This window comes from Erigeron canadensis, chromosome 6 (genome assembly GCF_010389155.1).
Source record: "Erigeron canadensis isolate Cc75 chromosome 6, C_canadensis_v1, whole genome shotgun sequence".
Taxonomy (NCBI): Eukaryota; Viridiplantae; Streptophyta; class Magnoliopsida; order Asterales; family Asteraceae; genus Erigeron; species Erigeron canadensis.
The window spans coordinates 24,609,077-24,636,224 of NC_057766.1; the positions used below are offsets into that span (position 1 = coordinate 24,609,077).

Consider the following 27,148-nt stretch of genomic DNA (forward strand, 5'->3'; position numbering starts at 1 on the left):
GATATTCGTAGTTGACACCAGTATTGCCACTACCGGGTTCGAGGGGCTTTTTCGAGACCGGTAGTGGCACCACTGGATTACCTGGTTACACAAATTTTTTTGACCCAAAACTTATTTGACAAACTACCCTCTAAAACGCCAATTTCAAAAAGTTTTTAGTGTCTTACTACCTGTAATACAACCCGTTTTGACCTATTTCGATATAGGTAGAGCCCAAAGTGGATGCTCAGAGGAAGCTTTTAATTAAATCAGAAATTACCTTAATGAAAATGGATGCATTTAGAGTTTTAGACCAGACCAAATCAGTGTTCCCCTATTCGGTTTTGGCTTCACCTACCGTCGGGTACTTTTGCAAGGGTTATACCCCTGGGCCGGAGGTCCCTTCCATTTCGGTGGATCTGGAAGCAGCCTCCCTACCTTTGAGTAGGGGTAAGGTCTGTCTACATCGTACCTCTCCCATACCCCGACGTTTTTCGGGATTGGGTACCGTTGTTGTTGTTGTTGTTGTATACCAGACCAAATCACGTTTGTGCTCATATAAAAATTGGTGGTAATGCTGTAGTTTATAACTTGTAAGTCTAAGATTATTTGGAGTTTTAACAAAGGTTCAAGTCTTGGGAGGGAGGATGTAACTTGTAAGTCTAAAATATTGAACCTCTGGTAATACCCTTCATTATCGAAGTGACTAATTCACACCTCTAAAACGACATAATTGATAATAAGTCAAGTTGATTATTTTTGTGTGAGATACGTATATAAATGCAAATGAAGTATGTTGACTAATTGTTTATAAAATATTAGATTAGCTTTTTAAGTTACAGGGGGTGTATTAATAATTTTAAATCTTGGAATTTTCATTAATTTAAAGAAAAAAAGTATAAATTCTTTGTAATGTGCTATGAGTTTTTTCGTTGACTTTGGATGGACATCGAGTTGGCTTTGACTATGGATTAATGACAGCTAATTTGGATTCTTTTATAACATGGGAGTGAAACACTTAATGATTTTTCAGAGAAGAATGAGTGCTCTGTTTTCTTTTTCTTTTTACTTGTGTTTTCTTGTTTTTCTGGCCTTGTCTCATTCATGCATTTCTAATCAAAATGATGGATTATGCATGGATAGTGAGAGACAAGCACTTCTCGAGTTCAAACAGGGACTCATTGACGAAACAGATCATCTTGTTTCGTGGGTCGGTGAGGATAGAAACTGTTGCAGATGGACTGGGATTGTTTGTGATAATATCACTGGTCATGTCCATGGGATTCATCTACAGGGGGTTATTTCTCCTGATTTATATGGGGGATATTGTGACCGGCTGTTGGGAGGGAATTTAAGTTCATCCTTGCTGGTTCTGAAGCAACTCAGACATCTAGACTTAAGTTGCAACGACTTTGGAGGGATCCAAGTTCCGGAATTCATTGGTTCCCTTGGAAACTTGAGATATCTTAATCTCTCACTTTCTAGATTCAATGGAATTATCCCTCCTCAATTGGGGAATCTTTCTCGATTGCACGTCCTTAGTGTTGGAAGTTTTCATGTACCATATCCAGACGAAGACATACGCATGCGCGTGATGAATATGCAATGGTTGTCAAGTCTTCGTTTGTTGCGTCACCTTGACATGAGTAGTGTGAACCTTAGCAAAGCGATCGATTGGTTTCAGGTGATCAACACCCTTCCTTCTTTGACCGAACTACATTTATCATATTGTGATATTATTGATATACATCCACATGTCCGTAGTCTTAATACCACATCCCTTTCGTTGCTCGACCTTTCTAATAATGATTTGAGTAGTTTCGTGCCACAATGGGTATTCAGTATAACTAATTTGATTTCCTTGGATTTTTCTTGGTGTAATTTTCATAGCCTTATTCATGACAATATCCATAAATTCCATAACTTGACTTCTCTCAAGTCGCTTCACATTTCTGGGAATCGTTTCATGAATTCTTCATTAGTATTAAGTGGTCTGTCAAGTACGGTAGCTAGTAATATCGTGTCATTAAAAATTGGTTTTTGTGGTATTACAAGTTCAGTTCTAAATTCACTTCACAACTTAACCTCCCTTCGTAGCCTTGACCTGTCAACAAATGAACTTACAAAGAGAATACCTAAATCATTTGTTAATATTTGTAATTTGAGAGATATCGATTTGTCATATAACGATTTTGGTAATGTTAGTTTAAATTATCTTCTAGGAGATTTTCTCGACTGTGAATCACATATTGGTCGATCTTTACCGTTAGAGGGGTTAGTTATTACTCAAAGCAATATCTCTGGTACGATTCCAGATTTCATTAAGCAGTTAACTTTTATAAGGAGATTATTCATAGACAAGAATAGCATTTCTGGTCCTATTCCACACTGGATTGGACTATTATCATCGTTGGAGTATTTAGAGCTGTCAGATAACCGACTGGATGGTCACCTTCCTGATAGCCTTGGTAATCTTTTGAAGTTAAGACAATTAAGTTTTTCTAACAATTTGCTGGATGGAAGCCTTCCTGATAGCCTTGGTAATCTTTCCAAGTTAGAGCAGTTAGCTTTTGCTGACAATCGGTTGTATGGCAGCCTTCCTCATAGCCTTGGTAGTCTTTCCAAGTTGCAAGAGTTAAGATTATCTAACAATAGGCTGGATGGCAACCTTCCTGATAGCCTTGGTAATCTTTCAGAGTTAGTATGGTTAACTTTTTCTAACAATTTGTTGACTGGTGTCGTAACAGAAGCCCACTTTGCCAAACTAGTTAGTTTGCAATATCTAGATGGAAACGGTAACAACTTAACCCTACGACCACGACTTGCTAACTGGATTCCCCCGTTCTGGTTGTCGTACTTGGATTTAAGTTCATGGAGTTTAGGGTCTCAATTTCCACTGTGGTTGCAATCACAGACATATTTAACAGATTTGTCCTTAAGAAACACCGGGATTTCTTTAGCCATGGATGTTTCATTTTGGAAATCATTTCCTTATCTAACGGTTTTAGATATGTCACATAATCATATTCAGGGAACGTTGTTAGATTTCCCGAGAATAGTTAAAGTACTAGACTTAAGTTTTAATGAGCTTAGGGGGGAATTACCTATATTGTTAAATGCGTCAATTCTACAGATGTTGGATCTCTCGAGTAATTTCTTTGTGGGATCAGTACATCATATGTTGTGTTCCGATAGTGTGAAAAAGTACGCATATCCTGTCGGAAGTGCTATTAATTTGGGAAACAATCGTTTGTCGGGAGCCATTCCTGAGTGCTGGGACAAATGGCAGGGATTGTTTTCTTTAAACTTGGAGAATAATCGTTTCTCAGGTCAGATTCCAGGAACATTGGGCTCTTTACGTCAGTTAAGATCACTGAACATGCGTGGGAACAAGCTCTCGGGAAGAATACCTGCATCTCTAAAGAATTTGAAAGAATTGAGAATCCTTCAAATTGGTAGGAATGAACTTGTTGGAAGCATTCCAAAATGGTTGGGCAACCTCTCGGTTTTAAAAATTCTCAACCTTAGATCCAACAATTTTGTCGGAAGGATTCCCGATGAGCTCTGTAATCCTACACGTATCCAAATATTAGATCTTGCTGATAATGATCTATCTGGAAATATTCCAAGATGTTTCAACAACTTTAGTGTCCTTTCCGGCAAAAATTTACCATTCGGTAATAAAATTTTTTACTATTCTGCTGGTAGTCCCTCTAAAGTTGTTGTCGGTAGTGATTCGTTGGTGATGAAAGGACGAGAAGACACATATGACACTATTCTTGGACTGGTGATGCTGGTGGACCTTTCAAGTAACAATCTTGTTGGGCCCATTCCAAGTGAATTAACGGCTTTGCGGGAGTTGAAGTCTTTGAACTTATCAAGAAATCAGTTGACTGGAATGATCCCCGAGAAGATAGGAGACATGAAATCACTTGAAACTCTTGATTTATCACTGAACAAGCTTTCAGGGAAGCTTCCCTTGAGCCTGTCAAGCTTGACTTTTTTGGTTAGCTTCAATGTGTCTTGGAATCAATTGACAGGAAGAATTCCTTCAAGTACCCAACTTCAAAGCTTCAACGAGTCCAGCTTCTTTGGCAACAAACTTTGTGGAGATCCACTCGTTGGTCGTTGTGTACCAACAAAAGAATCTGAAGACAATGCATCACTTGGAGCAGATTGGGGGTTGATTATAAGCATTGTGGCTGGATTAGTTGTTGGTTTCTGGCTCATTGTGGCTCCTTTGATGGTTAGCAAAGCCTGGAGAAACGCGTACTTCAGTTTCTTGAGTGAGCTGAGGTATATGGTTTACAAAGATCAAAAGTTTCCTGCTGATTGATTAGTTTTTTTAATAAACTTTATATCTAAAAGTGATGAATAAGTAAGTTTCTGATATACCAAGCAGAATAATGTTGATATATATTGGTATTACTTGTTGGGAATGATAGTGAGTTGATTCAATTTTGATTTGATTCCTTTACATGAGTTTAATATTGTATTGATATTATCTATAGAAGACTTTTTAATAGAAGTGATCAAATGCTTAATGTAAGAACATTTAACTTTTTTGTTTCTCAATATTTGTAATTAACTGTCAATTCACACATAAACACACAATGAATAAATCCTTCATTAACTTACAAATATAATCAAGTCTAAATTCACACAAGTACGATCCTGTTTTATTGTGTTGTTGGACTGGAATTTGGTTTATTTAGGCAGTGTTTTGGCTCGATTATGTTTTTCTTCCATGATTGCTGATTTCAAAGTATGAAAGTGGTTTAGATGGTGATTCAGATTCAAGATAGTTTCTGGAAAGTGGAGATCACAAGTAGTTTCGTGTTTTGTTATCATCCTTCATATCTCACTGTTAGTTCGTCGAATCAGGTAATATCCTTTTTATTTATTTAGCTGTATTTTGTAATTGAATCGGTTTTAGTTGTCGATTTTAGTGAACGAGAGCAAGTACCCGCGCGTTGCGGCGGTGAGATGGTGGAGGTGATAGGTCATAGAGTGTGATAGCCAATGACTTAGCCGTACGGGCTCCGCCCTCGGATTTAAAAATTCGTCGAAAGTATATCGAATGACATCTCTAATTAATGAACATGAAATTTTAAAAACACCCATATAATTTTTATAATTTATCAGTTTTTGAGATAAAAGATTTTGAATGAATTGGATGAATAAATGATTTATGGAGGAGAGAGAAAAAATATGATTGGTTAAGATTTGAGGAGAGAGAAAGAGTGTTAGGTAAATATAGAATTGATATATGGACATTTTGAGAAAGTAAATGTTGAAACTTAAAATGTAAACAAGGAAAATCTGCTTTATAATATAGTATAGATATAGATAACTTGCTTGACTAATGAAATTCAATGAAAGTTATTAGTTAGCAATAGGCCAATAGTATTTGGCTAATTCAATTGTCTCTGTTCACAATCTGAAATTGCTAGCTATGATTTGCAATACCTACAATCTATTCGATGAAATGCCTAAATAAAAGTTATATGTTCGTTCAGTATTGCTAGTAGTTCTTCCATGATTGTTGATTAAACTCTGTAGCTATTTTTTTTTAGTTTGCTAAACGAGTGTCGCTAGCTTTGCTTTCAATATTGTTCAATAGAATTGCTCATTTATATGAAACGAGATGGGTAACCGCGCAATGTGGCGGGGTGACACTAACGGGTGGTGATGGTGGCGGTGGTGATAAAGATGTAGTTATTAATCTAAAAGTAATTGATGTATTATGTGGTGAGGGGGCCTTAACAATGCTATACCCATCTAACACATGGGGAGCAAACCTTTTAGGGCATTGCCAGGAGACGAACCGGCGTGGGCGCATCCGCGTGGGGGGTGTTAGCTATTTATCCGTTGTTGCCTTTAAAAAAAGTGATGTATCTTTTGTAAATAATTTTATTAAGAGTATTATAGAGATATTAGGTGGAACTATTTAAATGAATGAATAAAGAACATAGATAGTTTGGATAAATATGGTTGGAAAATATTTTAGGGATATATTGGGTAGATATAGTATATGAGTTAGGAATGTGTTAAAAATTAAGGGTCTTTTGGGTATTTTAAAAGTAGAGAGTTGAAAATAGGAGAGGGTATAATAAAGTATAGATATAGCATAGATAAAATGTAAGAAAATGGGCTGCTGGGATGCCCTATTCAAAAAAAAATAAATTAATCCAAATGAGGGTGTGGGTTGTGTCCACCTGGCCAGTCCCAAGAAACAAATAATAAAAAAAAATAAACATGATTGTTGTGTGAAGATCTTTAAGAAGGAACATGGTTGCTGTGTGTGAGCGGTTCCCAGCCAAAGGGTAAGCTAAACGCCTAAACTTAAATAACAAAAAGAAAGTCTCAGACATACACCTGATTCAAGCATTAGATACTATCCAATTGGATTCTGTGGTATCTTGAACTAACCGCTAACTATTAATTACTAACTCGCGAATAAAAAATAATAATAAATAAAAAAGGGACCGGTGGGTATGCATGAGAAAATGTAATTGGATGGTCAATTCAAGTTCAAAATGAAATTGAACCAGTCAAACGATGTTAAAGCATCTAAAACTTAAAAATGGGAATGGATGGCCCAATGGCCCACCAAAATTGTTGTGTAACTTTTGTTTCCTTCAGGCATTGCCGTTTAACAGCGAAACAAACCCACCACGCTACTTCATTTTATTTCATCACATTGTCTTTGTTCATAACATGACTTCTTCACGAATCACACTTGATCATAGCCACTTAAGTTGTAATTCATTTTTAGTAGTCTTTTAACTCCTATTTAGCTCCATAACCATCAAGTTCACTTGATGAACCACCAAAATATATGTGCAATTATTATAATTTAGCTAATATCAATTAGATTACCGCCTTACCGGGACACCTTTGATCAGGGGTACCATCTCGGCATTATCCCCTCCACATCAATGACTCCGGGCAACTTCCCTAACACTGTGGGACATTGTTTAAGTCCCTGTTTGAATTTGAGATATGTGATTTACACAAAGTCTCTCTAGGCCCATGTGCTTTAGCCGGGTAAATACTTACCGATCTATGATTGATTGACTATAAGTAACTTCTATCATTTTACGTCTCTATATCTTATGGATAAAAGTTCATTTATATTTAGGGACTACATTCATTCCCAACTTACCTTGCATAATACATATTTCATGTTTTTATATGATTTTTATACTTTAAAATTAGTAAAATATATCTATAATAAATCAAGTAGGTAATTAAATGAGATACATATATTACATGAACAATACATGTTCACTGGTTTTTCAAAGTTATAGGAGTTTCAATATTTTTAAATCTTGACGTTTTTAATAATTAAGACAATGATATTAATATTTTATAATGTGTAATAGATAAGTTTTTTCGTTAACTTTATATGGAGAATGACTTGACCTTGACTTAAAGATAAATGTGTTTGAGTCGATGTATGGACTACGGATTAATGATCTTACGATAAATTGATTTTTGAATTGTTGTGCATGGTGGATTTGTTTTTTTTTTTTTTTTTGTTTACCTGCATATGTGTCAATTTTTAAATTCACCTAATTGGATTTTTTAATAACTTGGGACCGAGACACTTTTGATTTTTTCAAAGATTAGATAGAGTCATTACATTATGAATAATATAAATTAAATATGCCCATAGATTGAAATGTAACATCTTAATTGTATTAAACTTGCCCCCTTATACACTGGAAATTCATCAAGTAGTGTTAATGTATTGTTCTCCCCATAATTACTAAACCTGCAGAATGATTGCTTTGTTTTCATTTTCTAGTTACTTGTGTTTTCTTCTTGTTTTGGCCTTGTCTGTTAGTCTTTCTTGTAATTCTGATCAAAATGTTGAAAATGATGATGTATTATGCATGGAGGGTGAGAGACAAGCACTTCTCCACTTCAAACATGGCCTCATTGACCAAACAAATCGTCTTGCTTCATGGGTTGGTAATGATAGAAACTGCTGCAGATGGACTGGAATTGTTTGTGATAACATCACCAGGCATGTTCACGGGATCCATCTAGAGAGTTATTCTCCTCACTACAGGCGTTGTGACCCAACACTGCAGTTGGGAGGGAATTTAAGTTCTTCCCTGGTGCATCTAGAGCAACTCAGGCATTTGGACTTAAGTTGCAACAACTTTGGAGGGATCCAAATTCCGGAATTCATTGGTTCCCTTAGAAACCTTAGATATCTTAATCTCTCACTTTCCGAATTCAGTGGAATTATCCCTCCACAATTAGGGAATCTTTCTCGATTGCACGTTCTTAGTCTTGGAAGTTTTTATATACCATATGAATTTACACACGTGATGAACATGCAATGGTTGTTAAGTCTTCGTATGTTGCATCACCTAGATATGAGCAGTGTGAACCTTAGCAAAGCGATCGATTGGTTTGAGGCGATTAACACCCTTCCGTCTTTAACTGAACTACATTTTTCAGATTGTGATCTTATTGATATACATCCACATGTTTCTCGCCTTAATATCACATCCCTTTCCTTCCTTGACACTTCTTTTAACCGTTTCCGTACTTTCGTGCCACAATGGGTTTTCAGTATAACTAATTTGGTTTCCTTGGATTTTACTGGGTGTGATTTTCATAGCCTTGTTCATGGCAATATTGATACCTTCTATAACTTGACTTCTCTCAAGTTGCTTCACATATCTGGGAACAATTTCATGAATTCTTCATTAGTTTTAAAAGGTTTGTCTAATAATGTAGCTAGTCATCTTGTGTCATTAAAGATGGGTTCTTGTGGTATTTCGAGTTCAGTTCTCATTTCACTTCACAACTTAACCTCCCTACGTAGCCTTGACTTGTCAGGAAATGAACTTACAAACAAGATACCTAAATCATTTGTTAACGTTTGTAATTTGAGAGATATTGATTTGTCATATAACGATTTTGGTAATGTTACTTTAAATGATCTTCTTGGAGGTTTTCTTGGGTGCGAATCACGAATTGATCGATCTTCACCGTTAGAGGAGTTAGATGTGAGTGAAGGCGATATTTCTGGTACCGTTCCGGATTACATTGGGCAGTTAACTTCTTTGAGGAGAATATTTCTATATGGTAATAGGATCTCTGGTCCTATTCCACACTGGATTGGAAGATTATCATCATTGGAGTATTTAGATCTTTCAAATAACTTGCTCGATGGAAACCTCCCTCATAGCCTTGGTAATCTTTCGAAGTTACAATGGTTAAGTTTTCCCAACAATTCGCTGACCGGTCTCGTGACAGAAGCTCAATTTGCCAAACTAGTGAAATTGACATTTCTAGATGGAAAAGGTAACAACTTAACCCTCCGACCACGACTTGCTACGTGGATTCCTCCGTTCCGGTTGTGGTACATGGATTTAAGTTTTTGGAGTTTAGGGCCACAATTTCCATTGTGGTTACAATCACAGACGCTTATAAAAGAATTGTACATAAGAAGCACAGGCATTTCTTCAGCCATGCCCGTGTCATTTTGGAAATCATTTCCTAATCTCATGAAGCTGGATATGTCGCATAATCATATCCAAGGAAAGCTGTTAGATATCCCTGCAACTCTTATTATACTAATTCTTAATAACAACGAGTTTAGGGGGGAATTACCTAAATTGTCAAATGGGTCATTTCTAGTGATGTTGGATCTCTCGAGTAATTCCTTTTTGGGCTCAATACATAGTTTATTATGTTCCAATATTGTGAAAAAGTCCCCAAATCCTAGTGTGGAAACCGCTCTTAATTTAGGAAACAATCATTTGTCGGGTGTCATTCCTGAGTGCTGGGATAAATGGCAGAAATTGAGTTATTTAAACTTGGAGAATAATCAATTTTCCGGTGAGATTCCAGGAACATTGGGCTCTTTAAGTCAGTTACGCTCACTGAACATGCATAGAAACAAGCTCTCGGGAAGAATACCTGCTTCTCTAATGAATTTGAAAGAGTTGGAGATCCTTCAAATTGGTAGGAATGAACTTATAGGACGAATTCCAAAATGGTTTGGTAATCTCTCTTCTTTGAGGCTTCTCAACCTTAGATCCAACAGTTTTCTCGGAGAAATTCCTTATGAGCTCTGTCATCCTACACATATCCAAATATTGGATCTCGCGCATAATAATCTATCTGGACATATTCCAAGATGTTTCAACAACTTTAGCGTCCTTTCTGGCAAAGAAGTTACTTCTAATCAAATGATTTCCCTTTCTATTTACTTTCAAGTGGTTAGCGTTAGTGATTCGTTGGTGATGAAAGGACGTGAAGACACATATAACTCTATTCTTGGACTTGTGACACTACTGGACCTTTCAAGTAACAATCTTGTAGGGCACATTCCAAGTGAACTAATGGCTTTACGGGAGTTAAAGTCTTTGAACTTATCAAGAAATCAATTGACTGGTTGGATCCCCGAGAAGATTGGAGACATGAAATCACTTGAAACTCTTGATGTATCACTCAACAAGCTTTCAGGGAAGCTTCCCATGAGCCTGTCAAGCTTGACTTTTCTGCTTAGCTTTAATGTGTGTTGGAATCATTTGACAGGAAGAATTCCTTCAAGTACCCAGCTTCAGAGCTTCAATGAGTCCAGCTTCTTTGGCAACAAACTTTGCGGAGATCCACTCACTAACCGTTGTGTACCAACTGAAGTACCCTATGCAGAAGTTCAAAAAAAAGATGAGGCATCAGATGGAGCAGATTGGGGGTTGATCACAAGTGTTGTGGTTGGATTAGTTGTTGGTTTCTGGCTCATTGTGGCTCCTTTGATGGTTAGCAGAGCATGGAAGATTGCATACTTTCGGTTTCTGAGTGAGCTGAGGTATATGGTTTATGATTTTATTCATAAGTATGGAGTCAAGATGTTTTCTTAAGGATCAAAGTGACCTCATGATTGTTTAGTAGGTTTTAAATTTTATATTGCTAATCATAGTACTACTTTTAATAAAGTTTGAAGCTTATATTCTAAAAGACTATCCAGTGTTGAATAAGTTTCTTATGCAGCAGAACAATCCTAATGAATATTAGTAAACTTTGACATTTGTAAGCCATGATGTTAACGACTACTTTTGATGTTATAACCAGCAACATGATCACATTTTTAGATTACTGACCATCAGTTTCCATGATAGGAAGCACATGAAAATTATTTCCAGGCAGTTTGATTAATTAATGGGTGGAACCGTGTAAGGGCTGTTTCGGGTATACAGGGATATCTAATGGTCAAATGGTTATCAACTGAAACAAATTAATTCTAGGACTGGATACGAAACTCTCACTATCTGTAAAATGTATTTTGGATCAACCCAACCAGTTTTAACCCATTACAAAATTGACCCATATCACCAATATTCACTTATTGATGTTCTCCCAATTGAGACATTGGGAATGTTTGGGTGTTGTTTTACACCTTTCTTAGGGATATGTTTTTGGTAGTGTTCTTCGAGGTTGTGCTGGTTTGAGGAGTTTAATTGCATACCGGCAGGTTCACACATATATGTTCTTTGAGGTTGTCGGAGTTCACTTGCTCACATGTACATCTAGTCTGGAACATAAACAGAAGGAGAGAAGGTGATCGAATCCATGCCATAGCTATTTATAATGCACTGATCATCGGTAGAGCCCAATATGGATGCCCTGAGGAAGCTTTAAATCAATACTACCTAGCGAAAATGGCTGGATTTAGACTTGACTAACTCATGTTTGTAACTGTGCTCAGCACTGATACATGCATAAATTGGTGGTAAGGCTGTTCTTATAAATTTTGTGCTTCAGTAAAATCTGAAAGGGGTGAGTGGCGAGTATTTCGTACATAGTAGATGAGCAGACAATGTATTTGTATATGTATTTATAATTTTATATTAACAATAATTTTGTAGGTACATAAGGACGACCTAGTTCTATAGGCTCTAGGCCGGGCAGCAGTGGGGAGCATATCATGAGCCATTGGCTAAGAGAAAGACGTTGATCTATAATACTATAGTTTTTATCATCTTATCGGGGTTCAAGCTTTTCTTTCATGACAGCATCATGCCTTACTAGCTATAAGCATTTGTCTGTGAAACTGAAAAATCAAAAAATGGCCCGTTAGATCAGGAATAGCTTAAATGCAACATTATCGTTAAATAGGAAGATGGATTTGGACGTAAACCATTTTAAGATTCCTCTTGAATCACAAAAGACTGATAGTCTAAGATTCAATCTGTTGTATGTTTTAATTCAATGAGTGATACTACCATTCAACATCTAGAAATGTAAGAACATAAGAATGTTCTCAGAATAACGAAGTGTAAGAATGAAATATCAGCCACAGCCACAGCCACTGATCTTATTTAAAATATTTAAATAAATTTAATTGAATGCAAAAGAAGGAAGGGCACAAATGTAATATATATAGATATGTATATAGGTGAAGGCAAAAGCCTCGAGGGACTGTCGTAAGTCATAAACACGTACTTTAATATATCCACTCCTACATACCCCTCTTGAAAAGAGAACTTTATAGCAACCAACTCACCAAACCTGTTGCTTTTGCTCCCTAAGATGATCAGCATATGATAATACCTACACATCAAACATTAAATATAATGTAAACATTATGAATTGAACACAAGTTTAACAAACTTAAACAATGAAAGAGAAACCGGTTACACATTAATGTCGATGAAAACAAACCAACAAGAAACACATACTTCAATATGAAGCAGAACTGTAGTATATGCACCCCACACAAGGAAGTAACCTAGAAAAGCAAAAGTTGGCAATGAATTTGAGGCTGAAATTATCATGCAGTGAAGAGATGTCAACATGATCAAACTGCACCTTTGAATTTGGCATCTTACTCATTGGATTGCTGGATTTTATATAGGAGAAAAAAAAAAGTTAAAATCCGTCAGACGAATGAAATAAACAATACATTCATCAAATGTCATTTTGTGTATAATCACAAAAAAGATAAAACAGAATGTCAACAACCATTCTCCATTTTATCATTTGTGATTTAGGTGGTCTCAAGATTTTTGGCCGTCTCAAATGAATGTATGAAGTATGTATTTTGCAACCAGACTCACCAAACTTGCTGCTTTTTCTCCCTGGCGTAGTGCCTCAAGATGATCAGCACATGATAATATCTACACACAACAAACAGCATATATAATATGAACATTATGAATTTAACAGGAGGTTTGAAGATAACTCATCAGAATGTATGTTAATATAAAAGTCACAAGTATCAAAATTTACCTTAATAGTCTGCCCAGCTATCTTTGTCCCATTTAAACTTTGTGCTGCTGCCTTTGCATGTGCAAGTTTAACAAACTTAAACGATAAAAGAGAAACCGGTTACACATTAATGTCTTTGAAAACAAACCAAGTGACCAACAAGAAAGATACAGAAGGGAATCAAAAGGAACACATACTTCAATATGCGCAAGTCCTTCACAATGTCCTGTTTCAGGATCCTTTGGGAACTGAACAACCAACACCGGGCCAAAAGCTTCAAATCTCTGCATATGCATCAGGAAATGGATATTCGGAGACAAGAATGCGTACACAGTCGAAGAGCAAAAAAGTGGAACCTAGGTTCCGGTAGAACTTGGGATCACCTATTTAATTATCCAGATAAAAGGATAGACAGTGTACCTCCGTGAAGTCCACTTCATCCGTGCTAAAATGCAAATTTTCAACACGCAGTGTCTTACGATATTTCGCCCATTGACAACCTAGCATGGCCCCGAACCGGCGGTTCTCTCGCTCAGATTGCTTAACTGAAGAAGAAACAATGAGCATATCAAACTGATAACAAAAACATGAGCACATTGAACCAATAACAAAAACATTAACATATTAGACCAATATCAAAAACAAGTTAAAGAACATTCTAAATTTGTAATTTAACATCAAGAAGGACAAGGCTAAAAGACAGGCAATGCATACAACAGCAATTCCTCTTTCTGTTATGTTTCGCATTTATCGCTCTCTCCAGGTGGGTAGTAATATAACACAGCTCTTTTCCACTATCTCCATCTCTCCTGGAGACGATGTTGCTGGCAGTCTCATGGTTGCTGCAAAAAAAAGGGATCATATGACGTATAAGGCAACGTAAGAAACTCGCTTTCATAGGTTAGAAGCTTCTAGAATCTATAATTAAGGCATGGAACGTACTAATTCCAGTCATCTGGCACATTTTTCGAGTAGTATTGCCTCAAATAATGAACATCTTCCTCGGCCACTTCCACTTTTTCCTTTAGACGCTTATCTTCTGGGTCTTTCTCCAATAGTTTTCTGTAATAAAGGGTACTGACGGCAGAACAAAACATCGTCCAGGGCAGTTCAACTGCATCTAAAAATAACATAGAAAAATTTAAAAGCTTTCGAACTTGTTATACTATTTGATAGCAGGCCATCAATAATAAAAAATAGCAAAAAATAAAGAATAGATGGGAAATGCAAAATACCAGATTCTTTCACACTGCTACTTCCAGATCCTCCAGCTGAAACACCTTCAGCTCCCTGCATTGCCTATTGAAGAAACATTAATTCAAATGAAATATATATATATATATATACAGCAGAACCAATGACATAATTACGTGAGGAAATTTTTTATACCAGGGATTTCCTCTTGTTACTTCTAGTTGCCAGTTTCGGAGGCGGTCCTCCAGGTGACGATCCAATAACTTCATTTTCTGGCTCCGTCGACAAGTCTAAAGTTGATCTATTGGCATTATCCTAAAAATAAAAACAGAACGTAAGTGTACCCGCAAACCGCAGTTCAATGCAGAAAAAATATTAAAGCAAAGCGTGTCGTCAAGACTTACAGTGTTCTCATGAGCTTCTGTCCTGCCAATCTTCTCAAGATAATCGGATACTTGCTTCTTAGAATAACACTTGCGTCCTCGAGCACTAACATAACACTACAACAACAACAACAAGACATGCGTATAGATTTAATAAGATATCCTGAAAAATAAGTTACCACATAAAAGAACAAGAAGACACCATTTTATAAATTAGGTAAACTAAGGAGAAAAACAAAACAGATAATCGGCAGGGAGCTTATAAAAGCCTATATTTTTCAAAAGCTCCAAATCAGGCTGAGAGCTTACTGAAACAGAAATAAAGAATAAGCTACTAGCTTTTTAAAACTCGCTTGAGCTTATAATATGCTAAACTACGTACAAAAATAACGTCCCTTAAAAAATATTTATCTTGATTCTTTGGTGTGTACTTCCATATATTTCATATATTTCAATTCTTAAGCTCCTGCTCTAGTATCTTTATCAAAGATCTCTACTTAAAAATATATTGACAAGAAAAAGAAAAAAAAAACTTAAATTATATCGGGGCAATATCTTACCTTGTATTGCTTTCCTTTACTGTTACCACCTTTTCGAGTCTTGAAATCCACGGTCCATCCATCAGGTAGCCAATTCGAATCACCATTATAGTGGCTCCTTCTTTCAGATTCTTCAGGAGGAGATCCATCTCCACCTCCCTGCATCACCTAGCTATATATAAAAACAACGTTCAATTCGATCAAAAGCATGTATATATATATACGAGTAATATCTAATTTACGACAGAAACCAATTGACTTAAATACACGGGGAAAAGAGTTTTAATACCATGGATTTCTTCATCATGCTACTTTTAGTTGCCAGTTTCTAATTAATTATGTTTAGAAACCCTATAAATTGAATGAGCGTTTTTTTCCCCGAATGACGAGGTTTTATCTGCCTCGTGATATATATATGTAAATTTTGTATGTACGTATACGTATATCGAGATAGAGAATAATAGAATACTAACTGGTCAGAATGTGTCAATGATGACTAGTCTAACTGGTCAGATGCATCCCAGATTTTACCAAGGTCTTAAGTGCGAGACAAGTCTTGAGTTTTTTCCTCCAAATACTTATAACAGCCCATGATCAACATTTCCTTGTCTAATGTACCCACAAGACTACCATTATACGGTGAGCTAGGTTTCAGAATGTTAGATGGAAAGTAGAAAAACCCATGTGATATGAAGTGGGTTGGATACTTTGAATTAGGTTAGAAAAAGTTAATTATCTAACAATTAAGGACATACGATATCTTGTAGGATCGAATTGTGGCCCAATCTTGAATAGTCGTGTACATATTGGGTCATACCTAAAACTTTAAAATTTTAATTTGTGAATTTTATTAAAATATTGTTTTAATCCTATGTTTTGATCTATTTTTACATGTCACTATTTTAGGCAAGTTAGGTTACTCTATCGTTATCCTTTTAAAAAATCCAAATGATTATACTTTTATTATATACTCTTTCTGTCCCACCAAAAGTGTTTCTACCTTTGACTTTAAATATATATTCTTTTGTTATATAATACTTGATAAAAATCATAGCCAATGAAAATATATCTAAAACTCAACCAGTTTATATAACTTTCATTAAATACAAGTATTATATAATATAAACAAAAATATTTAAGGTCAAAATTAAAGAATAAAGACTTTAAAAATTCTAAACATGACATTTCTAGTGGAACGAAAAGAATATATAACTAGTAAAATATACTTGACCATTGGTCGAGACTAACAATATTCATACTCTACTTTAATTTCAGAGAAAATTTATGTCACTAGAATTTAAAGTTTATTTTACTCATGTCACTTGCTAGATCTAAATGTTTATCTTTCAATGTCTATAAAGTTTTCATATAACTTTTTTTTTTAAGATATACGAAAAGATGGTTAGTCCTCTAAAGTGTCAACGTTAACCCATTTACTCATTAATAAGTCTATTTGGGTTACACAAATTAAGCAATTATTAGCAAAAGTTTTGTTAAAATATCCATATTGAACCCGCGCTGATTAACTAATATGGGTTTACTGTAGCTGTTTACATAATGTTTTTATGCTTATTTGTTAAATGAAGGTGTAAGAAAATCTAACAATTTTACCCCAGATCATGGTTTTGACTCTTCGGAGTGACGTGTGTTAGAGATTTTTTATTTGAGTCGCTTATAACAACTCCTGGTAGGGGTGAGCAAAAACCGAAAAAATTCGACAAACCCAAAAAACCGAAAACTGAACGAAATCCATTGGTTTAGTTTTCGTTTTCTAAAAACCAAACATATCGTTTCGTGTTTTGGTTTCATATGTCAAAAAACCGATAAAAAACCGAACCAAACCGAATATATTCAAATATATTTTATATTTATATCATATTACATCTATATTTATTACTTTTAATTTATAAATATGTTAATATATTTAATCTTTTTAGTGTACAAATCTATATAAATTGTATGGTTTAGATGAAAACATACAATAAATAAATTTGTTTTATAAAAGTTATACTAATTTTAACACCTAAAAAATATAATTAGTAAATAAAAGCATTTCTATATTTTAGTTTTTACATCATATTTTTTCTTAACAATTGAAAATTAAGTTTATAACATAATATAAAAGAATGTAAAACTAAAAATTTATAAAAAAAATCCGAATAAAAACCGAAACCGATACAACCAAACCGAAAAACGGAAAAACCGAACCGAATCCAATGAAAGAAAAATTATTTTTCATTCATAAATATAGAAATTTACATAGAAATAAAAGGCAAACGAGCAACAATGGTTTTGGTTTTCTAAAAACCGAATGGATCGATTCGGGTTTTGATTTTAGGCAAAAACCGACTTAAAACGACCCATACTCATTCCTAGCTCCTGTTATACTTCTCGTAATTTAAAGTATATGAATAGATTCACCATTATATGTCGAAGGATATGAGATCGAATACCAAAAAATTACTGTTATAAATTTAATTTTTATGAAGGTCTAAAGAAACAAAAATAAACTTTACCCTTAGCTTAGATTGCGTTTGATTTACACATTTTGACCGAGTCCGATAAAAGAATTTGAAATTTTAAAAGAAAGAAAGTATTCCCGTGTGAAAAGACTTTGTGTTGGGTTTCGCGTTGATCATTGAAGATGGTCAATATTACACTAAACCCAAAAAAAATAAAAAATAAAAAAACGACACAGAAACAGATGGATGAATTTCGTAAGAAAATAAGATCTTGTAATCAGGGAGCGCATATATCGAATGATGATGCTGATGATGATCAAAACAGAATCTACTACTAGAGGTACTAGACGTATCTTTAATTTTCTAACACTTTTGATATCTGTTAGGATTTCGAAAACCCATATGCGAACAACCATAATTATTATATATGTAGATATTGTTTGTGTTAGTATTATAAGTTCTTGTTATATTGTTTTGGTTTCAATCTAATCGATGTTGTTGGGATTGATCTAATTGAGTATAAATATCTTGGAAATTTGGAAAATGATATGAAATGTGTGTACTGTTTTTCTTTTTATTTATCTAATATATAAAAAAAACTTGAATGTATATAGATTTACATAATGTATATAAATAAAGCTTCAAACTTGATGTAGAAGAAGTAGATAGTAGTAACACACTAACACATCATCATGAGTTCTCTAAAGATGATGATGATGTTCACATGCTTGTAATTGCTAATAGGGGTGAGCAAAAACCGAACCAAAAACCGAAAAAATCATGAAAACTGAACCGAAAAACCAAAAACCGAAAAAACCAAAAATCATTGGTTTTGGTTTTCTAAAAACCGAAAGTTGTGAAACCGAACCGAACCAAAACTATATATTTTTACTTTATTTTATATTTATATCATTTTATTATTAATTTTTGATAAATATGTTATTATATTTGCATTTTTAGGTGTATATAATAATATCATTAGTATGTTTTAAGTGAAAATACATAACAAAAATAATTTGTTTTAATAATTGTATAATTAAACAACGCGTAAAAGATATATATAGTTATATATAAAATTTGTTTGAAGTTTGTACAACTTACTTTTATGGATTTGTTGTCATTGTTGTAGTATTATATATTGTTACTAATATTGTTTTGAAAACTTGTTGAAATTAGTTAAAAGGTGTAATTATAGGGTATAAACTTATAAATTTTTGAAGCTCAATTTGACCCAAACCACAAGTGGTTAAAAACCGACTAAAACCGAACCGAAATGGACACAAACCAAAAAAACCGAAACCCAATGATTTTAGTTTTCAAAAACCGAATTATAACGGTTCGGTTTTAGTCAAAAACCGAACCAAACTCACCCCTAATTGCTAAATATATATGGTCTTCAAAATTTGGGCAAAAGGGGAAATTATGATGTAACAGGACCAAAATATCCTTATGTGCAAACTTTCGATGATACAAAATCAAACTTCAAAGATGGGGCTGATAAAACAAAGGAGAGTCCACAAGTTGATCGATAGCATCTGATTATATCTTATCCTTACTTAGTGACATCTCACTTAGCATTATTTGATTTAATGACTTATTAAAAAATTAATCATTGCCTATTATATAATTATAATGAAATTATTGTATGAAAATATCTTAGAGACATGTTTCACTAATCATAACTATGCTAGCGTTTGATTTCATGCCGTCTGCTTTTGCAATGACCAATTGTAATACAATTAATTATCATAAATAGACTTCCCAATCACTTGTTTCACATTTGAAGCAGAACTCGCCAAGAATGAAAAATGTTATGTGACTAGTCAAACTTATAGATATAGTGTGTGCAAGTGTGTTAATCCCTTCTTCTATGGTAGGCTGGAAATATATCACAAGTCCAACCAAAATGATAAAAACAAATATTGTGAAAATATAGGATACCGAAAAAAAGAAAGAAACAAACAACAACAATCTTCCAAAAAATTAAGATGAGGGTGTGGCTTGTCTCCACTGTCCAGCTGCGAGAAACAAATAAAAGAAAATAAACATGGTGAGCGGTTTCTCAGTCAAAGTGTCCGCCAAAATTATATAACAAAAAGTATATGACATGAAAAGTATGCATAAGAGAATGTGATTGGACGGTCAACCCAAGTTCTAAATGAAATGGAAAAGATAAGAAAAGGCCCACAGCCGGCTATGTGTGTGTCTCGGATTTGGAACCAGTCAACAAAACCAAAATCCAAATTAAAAATGGGAGTGAAAACCAACAGCACAGCAAAATTGTTCTGTAACTTTTATTTTGTTTAGGCATTGATGTTCAACGGCAACCCAACCAGAATGAGTGCTCTGTTTTCATTTTCCAGTTACTTGTGTTTCCTTGTTGTTTTGGCCTTGTCTCATTCATGCATATATAAGCATAAACTTGATAATAATGATGGATTATGCATGGAGGCTGAGAGACAAGCACTTCTTCAGTTCAAACATGGCCTCATTGACAAAACAGGTAGTCTTGCTTCGTAGGTGGCTGAGGATAGAAATTGTTGCGGATGGGCTGGGATTGTTTGTGATAACATCACTTGTCATGTCCATGAGATTCATCTCCAGGGTAATTTTCCTTACGGGGATTGTGACCGAACACTGCAGTTGGGAGGGAAATTAATTAGTTCATCCTTGTTGCATCTGAAGCAACTCACACATCTGGACTTAAGCTACAACAACTTAAGAGGGATCCAAGTTCCGGAGTTCATTGGTTCACTTAGAAACTTGAGATATCTTAATCTCTCAATTTCCGGATTCAGTGGATTTATATCTCCTCAATTGGGAAATCTTTCTAGATTGCACGTCCTTAGTCTTGGAAGCTTTTATATACCATATGAAGATACACGCATGATGAACTTGCAGTGGTTGTCAAGTCTTCCTTTGTTGCATCATCTTGATATGAGCGATATGAACCTTAGCAAAGCGACGGATTTGTTTCAGGTGATCAACACCCTTCCTTCTTTGAGCGAACTACGTTTAGCATGTTGTGGTCTTATGGATATACATCCACATGTTTCTAGTCTCAATATCACATCCCTTTCTGTAACACCCCGAGCTAGGCACGAAATGTCACCAAAAAGATATAGCGTATGCATGGGATTATCGTAGAACATGATCTATATGCATAAAAGGATCCGGTGAATCCAACATCAATAATCAAGTATAAAATGCATAAAATAGGGCGAATGAATCCTGGATCCATGTAAGTCCAAGCCCAAGTCCTAGCACAAGCCTCAATCGATCATCACGTTATGGATTCACAAGTTTACCTGAAAAGTGTACTAAACAAGGTCAACACTAGGTTGGTGAGTTCGTAGGAGCGAATGACAAGGATCTAATACCAAAGCCATTCACAATATGAACAAGGAAAAATGGGCAAGGAACACACTTACAGTAAGTCCTTAAAAGGCACAAGTACACAATTTAGGTTGGCTCGTGGCACAACCTAATCACACATGAATCCTTTAAACGAACTATACAATAGCTAGGATACGTATAAGAAGCAAGGGCAAATAATGTCGATAACAATAAGTATCAAACAAGTACTATGACCTCAAATATGTCCATCCAACCTCACAAATGTCCTCATGTCATCCAAATGTCATCAAGTACGTATAGTACCCGTATAATGTCATCAAGTACGTATAGTACCCGTTTATTGCACTTGCCACATTTCACCTCAATTGTCCACCATATTGCACGTTATGTACCTCATTGTACTCAATTGCACGAAAGTTGTTCATCCATGACCATCAATGTCCACACATAACCAAAACACCATGTGTATATACTTCGTACGATACTACTTTTGAAAGGCCTTTGATGCTTATATATAGGGTCACCCGCAGCCTTCCCACCACATCTCCAACCTTTCAAAGACATTACCGTCCTCCATATATGCACAGCTAACCTATAACAAACTCAACATACATATACAATAACCATACAACAAATCACATAATTGCACATCTACAAAACCGTCACACAACATGTAAATCCATAAATCAATCAATGTCTCCATAACAATCATGTCCATCAATGACCCTCACAGGTGTATTTACAAAATGAACTATATCAAGGTATTTAGAATCGCATGGTAAGCAAGAACAAGTAATAATGATATCAACAAGTATCCTAACAAGTCCTATGTTTTCATGCATGCGCACATTGTCCCTCAATTGTCCTCTTCTCCTCCATAATGTCGTCACCCAAGACACTCAAACATATGCACAATCAAGTCATGTCATCAATCAAGAAAATCAAGCGTTTGCACATTTGAACTATGTCAAAAATCAAGGCAAACATATAATTGCACCCTCAAACAAGTCAACACACAAAAGTTGTACACTTTTCAGCCCGAATCTCAATTGAATCTCAATTGAGTAGGGAACTATGAAACTCACCTTGGCTCAAGCAATTACAAGTATAAGTCAGGCTATAAACATCCAACGACCGCCAAATGTCCATAACCTATCAATATATACATTACAATACAAGTTAAGAGTCTCACTTTGTTCTACTTATGACTCCCAACCATGAACGACTCAATAGACTTGAACAAGAAACCAATGGACCCGTAAGAATGTGTACAAGAAGGTATGGGTCGACTCAAATACCATGGACGGTCAACAAGCTCAAAGGATTCTTTGTAGACTACTCGACTCATTCGTAGACTATTTTCATAATGTGTAGACTACTTTCAGTTTTTCCCTTGTCTACTTCCAGTTTTGTAGACCAATTTCGGTACACAAGACGACCAATTGAGACAAAACTTAATTCTTAGAAAATGTAAAGGGCTCAAAGAACTTTTCAGAAATTTAGGGTTTGACTCTTGAAGATCTATAACGAACAAGTTACGGTGTTTCCAAAAACAGACCTGTACACTTTCGACTGGTTGAAACCTTGTAACCAAACACACCCAAATTCGTCCCAATCTATTTTGACCTCAAATTCGACTAGGAGCTTCTTTCAAACTCATTTTTAGACATAAATGAACATAACCCACATCACAATTTCGTTCTATAGCACCATTTTTGTGTTAAATTAGTTTTTGTCCCGTTTTGACTTTTGACAAAACCCTAATTGACCTAAAATCGGATCTTGGAAAGCTTGGACTCGTTTTTTTGCAGCTTTTATGAACATATTTAGACACAAAACACTTCAAAACTTGATTCAAAACATCAATTTTTAGCTTAGATTTGAAATTGACTTAATTTACCCACTTTGTAACCCTAATTTTTGACCCACTTCATTTTTGACTTGTAATTTGACTCAAGAACACTTGGGTTTGACTAGAAACATGTTAATAAACATAAAATGATTGATTTGAGCGAAATGTAACTTACCAAAACCCCTTCCAAGTTGTTGACCTGAAATTTGAGCTAGATGGAAAGAATTCTTGTACTTTGACTTTCAAAATTTTGATATGTTGCTAAGATGATGATAAGGATGATTATTCCTATGTAAATCTAGCTTGAAACAACCGTTAATAACCCAAGAATTTAGAGAGAAAGAGAGAGATGTGTGTATGTATGTGTGTTCTTGGAGAGGTTTAGAGAGAGATAAGATGATATGAATGAATGGATGAGAAAGTTGTAAGGGATTGGGTAGTTGAGGCATAAGTATAAATGGTAAATGTTACACTATTACCCTAAGTAAAAAAAATCTCTTTGTCTTCGGTAGTCTATTTTTGATTTCCAGCACCTTTAGACTATTACAGTAGGTATGTAGTCTCTTTTTGTACATTTTTAACTTTTAGACTATTATAGTAGGTAAGTAGTCTCTTTTTGTACATTTTTAACTTTTAGACTATTTTAGACGATTATAGCAGGTAAGTAGCCTCTTTTGTACATTTTCGACTTTAGACTATTTTAGACTATTATAGCAGGTAAGTAGCCTCTTTTGTACATTTTCAACTTTTGTCATCACATCAAACATGAGTTATACACAAATAGCATACAAAACTCATATTAAGGGGTAAATTGACCTACATGAACATATTGCACATAATTGAACTCCAAATTGTACTTGATAATATATATGCTAGTTTACTAATTAGTCAAATTGTGCACGCATCCAAATAGTCAAAAGTCGCAATTGTTACACTTTCCTTGCTCGAATTTTCTTCTAACCATTTTAGTAGTTTCGTGGCACAATGGGTATTTAGTACAACTAATCTGGTTTCCTTGGATCTTTCTTGGTGTAATTTTCATAGCCTAATTCATGGCAATATCAATGGCTTCCGTAACTTGACTTCTCTGAAGTTGCTGCATGTTTCTAGAAACGATTTTATGAATTCTTCATTAGTTTTTAAAGGCCTATCTAGTAATCTTGTGTCTTTAAAGATCAGTTATTGTGGTGTTTCAAGTGCAGCTCTGGATTCACTTCACAACTTAACCTCCCTTCGTAGCCTTGACATGAGAGCAAATGAACTTACTAAGAGAATACCTAAATCATTTGTTAACCTATGTAATTTGAGAGATATTGATTTTTCGTTCAACGATTTTAGTAATATTAGTTTAAATGATCTTCTTGGAGGTTTGCTCGACTGCGAATCACATATTGGTCGATCTTCACTCTTAGAGGAGTTAGATATTAGTCAAACCAATATTTCTGGTACGATTCCGAATTTCATTGGGCAGTTAACTTCTATGAAAAGATTACTACTCTATGGGAATAGAATTTTTGGTTCTATTCCACAATGGATTGGACGTTTATCATCATTGGAGGAGTTACATCTTTCAGATAACCTTCTGGATGGTAGCCTTCCTCATAGCCTTGGTAATCTTTCGAAGTTAGAAGAGTTAACTTTTTCTAACAATTTGTTGATCGGTTTTGTATCAGAGGCTCACTTTGCCAAACTAGCGAGTTTGATATATCTAACTGGAAAAGGTAACGACTTAACCCTACTATCGAAACTTGTTAATTGGGTTCCCCCCGTTCCAGTTGCAGGTCTTGGACTTAAGTTCTTGGAGTTTAGGGCCTCACTTTCCATGGTGGTTGCAATCACAAACGCATCTAACAGGGAGTTTAGGTACATAAGAAACACATGCATTTCTTCATCCATGCCTGTGTCGTTTTGGAAATCATTCCCTAATCTAATGATTTTAGATATGTCGCATAATCGGATCCAGGGAGCGTTGTTAGATATCCCTGCAACAATTATGATACTAGACCTAAGTTTTAATGAGTTTAGCGGGGAATTACCTAAATTGTCAAATGGTTCATTTATGTGGATGTTGGATCTCTCGAGTAATTTTTTTTTGGGATCGGTACAACGTATATTGTGTTCCAATAGTGTAGAAAAGTACTCAGATCGTATAGTCATAAATGTTCTTAATTTGGGAAACAATCATTTGTCTGGTATCATCCCTGAGTGTTGGGACAAATGGCAGGAGTTGTGGTATTTAAACTTGGAGAATAATCGTTTGTCTAGTGAGATTCCAGGAACAATGGGCTCTTTACGTCAGTTACGGTCACTAAGCATGCGTGGGAACAAGCTCTCAGGAAGATTACCTGTTTCTCTGATGAACTTGGAAAGTTTGGTGGTCCTTTAAATTGGTAGGAATGAACTTGAAGGAAGCATTCCAAAATGGACTGGTAATCTCTCTTCTTTGAGGCTTTTCAATCTTAGATCCAACAAATTTGTCGGAAATATTCCTTATGAGCTCTGTTATCCTACACATATCCAAATATTGGATCTTGCTCATAATAATCTATCTGGAAATATTCCAAGATGTTTCAACAAGTTCAGTGTCCTTTCTGGCAATGAAGTTCTCTTCAGAAATAAAATTTCTTTATTTACTTATTCTACTAACTACTCTTATTCTACTAAAGAGGTTCATGGTAGTGATTCATTGGTGATGAAAGGACGAGAAGACACATATGACACTATTCTTGGACTGGTGACGTTGTTGGACCTTTCAAGTAATAATCTTGTTGGGCACATTTCAAGTGAACTAATGGCTTTGAGGGGTTGAAGTCTTTGAACTTATCAAGAAATAAATTAACTGGAACGATCCCGGAGAACATTGGAGACATGAAATCTCTTGAAACTTTTGATGTATCACTAAACAAGTTTTCAGGAAGCTTCCTATGAGCCTCTCAAACTTGACTTCTTTGAATAGCTTCAATGTGTCTTACAACCAATTGATAGGAAGAGTTCCTTCAAGTACCCAACTTCAGAGCTTCAGTGAGTCCAGCTTCTTTGGCAACAAACTTTGTGGACATCCACTCTCTGATCGTTGCATACCAACTGAAGTACCCAATGAAGAAGTTCTAAAAGACGACGATGCACATGGAGCTGGAGATTGGGGGTTGATTATTAGCATTACGCTTGGATTGATTGTTGGTTTTTGGCTCATTGTGGCTCCTTTGATGGTTAGCAGAACATGGAGGATCGTATACTTTGCTTTCTTGAGTGAGCTGGGGTATATGGTTTACAATGTTTTCTGTAAGTACGTATGAAGGCAACCAGTTTTGTAAATGATTAAAAGTGTTTCGTGGTTGCTTAGTATGTTTTTAAACTTGTATTGTTAATCATATAGGTATTACCTTACTAAAGTTTCAAGCATATATCGCCAACGTCTGTATCATAAACTCATTGTCCGGAACTTGCAGGTAGATCACTGGTGGAAAAGGATCAAGAGGTTTGATATATTCATACTAATTAATTGATTATCTGATTCATAAGATCTAGAGATGCATACTGGTTTCAGAAGGAACTGGTTTTCTTGTCTCATTTTTTTTTTATCAGGCTTTGATGCAAATTTTCTTCACATTCGGGCCCCTATAGAATATGAGATAAAGCAAGCATGACAACGTGCTATATTAAATAAAACTTTTGTATATTCGGAAATGCTTAATCCATGTGAGAAAGATTTTTGAGTTGTTGTGCAACTTGGAATGGTTTTTGCTACTTTGGTACTCGTAATAGATTAACTTTAATGTACTAAACCACGTAATTAGATTAGGTATCTGATATTCACTCCTAATTGTTATTTTTTTTTTCTATAACTGGTAATGAAATTTTGAGCTAAGGACCATGAAATTTTCACACCTAATTGTTATATTATGAAACATATATTCCATATAAATACCCTTGAAAAGTAAAAGCATTTAATTTTGACTTGATTCCTTTTATGAACTAAAAGTTGACTGTAAGAAACAACACCATAAATACGTACGTACAACTATATGTTATGGATCGATGCTCAGTGATCATGGATCAGACTCGCACGAATCTTGATACATTCCAAATCGGACCGAGTCACCCCACAAGTAGATTGAGAAAGAAATGTACGTGGGGACA

The 27,148-nt window shown here is 35.1% G+C and overlaps 4 protein-coding genes and 1 long non-coding RNA gene across 5 annotated transcripts; 4 read left to right on the forward strand and 1 right to left on the reverse strand.

Moving 5' to 3' along the window:
- The first annotated feature begins 1,114 nt into the window (after positions 1-1,114).
- LOC122604522 (receptor-like protein EIX2) lies at positions 1,115-4,315 on the forward strand. The gene has a single exon (XM_043777408.1). The coding sequence runs from the start codon at positions 1,115-1,117 to the stop codon at positions 4,313-4,315; it is 3,201 nt and encodes a 1,066-aa protein (XP_043633343.1).
- A 3,451-nt stretch (positions 4,316-7,766) lies between these two features.
- LOC122604523 (receptor-like protein EIX2) lies at positions 7,767-10,874 on the forward strand. Its single transcript, XM_043777409.1, has one exon. The coding sequence runs from the start codon at positions 7,767-7,769 to the stop codon at positions 10,872-10,874; it is 3,108 nt and encodes a 1,035-aa protein (XP_043633344.1).
- A 1,639-nt stretch (positions 10,875-12,513) lies between these two features.
- On the reverse strand, positions 12,514-15,502 carry LOC122604524. The gene is made up of 11 exons (XM_043777411.1): positions 15,359-15,502; positions 14,820-14,915; positions 14,611-14,730; positions 14,457-14,511; positions 14,164-14,341; positions 13,936-14,063; positions 13,642-13,766; positions 13,419-13,505; positions 13,243-13,317; positions 13,071-13,130; positions 12,514-12,564 (listed from the first exon to the last, which is right to left on the reverse strand). Exons 1-11 carry the CDS (start codon positions 15,500-15,502, stop codon positions 12,514-12,516), a joined length of 1,119 nt encoding a protein of 372 aa, XP_043633346.1.
- A 2,448-nt stretch (positions 15,503-17,950) lies between these two features.
- On the forward strand, positions 17,951-26,500 carry LOC122605884. The gene is made up of 2 exons (XR_006324742.1): positions 17,951-18,139; positions 26,458-26,500. It is a non-coding gene; the product is annotated as an uncharacterized LOC122605884 (long non-coding RNA).
- On the forward strand, positions 23,691-26,500 carry LOC122605883 (receptor-like protein EIX2). The gene is made up of 2 exons (XM_043778841.1): positions 23,691-25,437; positions 25,675-26,500. Exon 1 carries the CDS (start codon positions 24,129-24,131, stop codon positions 25,392-25,394), a length of 1,266 nt encoding a protein of 421 aa, XP_043634776.1. The 5' UTR covers positions 23,691-24,128; the 3' UTR covers positions 25,395-25,437; positions 25,675-26,500.
- Positions 26,501-27,148: the final 648 nt, after the last annotated feature.

Bases quoted from the DNA above. Each gene is read 5' to 3' on its own strand.
- LOC122604524 (XM_043777411.1), bottom strand. From the start codon at position 15,502: ATGCAGGGAGGTGGAGATGGATCTCCTCCTGAAGAATCTGAAAGAAGG. The intron at 14,916-15,358 runs GTAAGATATTGC...TTGTTGTTGTAG, and splicing joins GTAAAGGAAAGCAATACAAG to TGTTATGTTAGTGCTCGAGG. The intron at 14,731-14,819 runs GTAAGTCTTGAC...TTTTATTTTTAG, and splicing joins CAGAAGCTCATGAGAACACT to GATAATGCCAATAGATCAAC.
- LOC122605883 (XM_043778841.1), top strand. From the start codon at position 24,129: ATGAATTCTTCATTAGTTTTTAAAGGCCTATCTAGTAATCTTGTGTCT.
- LOC122604522 (XM_043777408.1), top strand. From the start codon at position 1,115: ATGGATAGTGAGAGACAAGCACTTCTCGAGTTCAAACAGGGACTCATT.
- LOC122604523 (XM_043777409.1), top strand. From the start codon at position 7,767: ATGATTGCTTTGTTTTCATTTTCTAGTTACTTGTGTTTTCTTCTTGTT.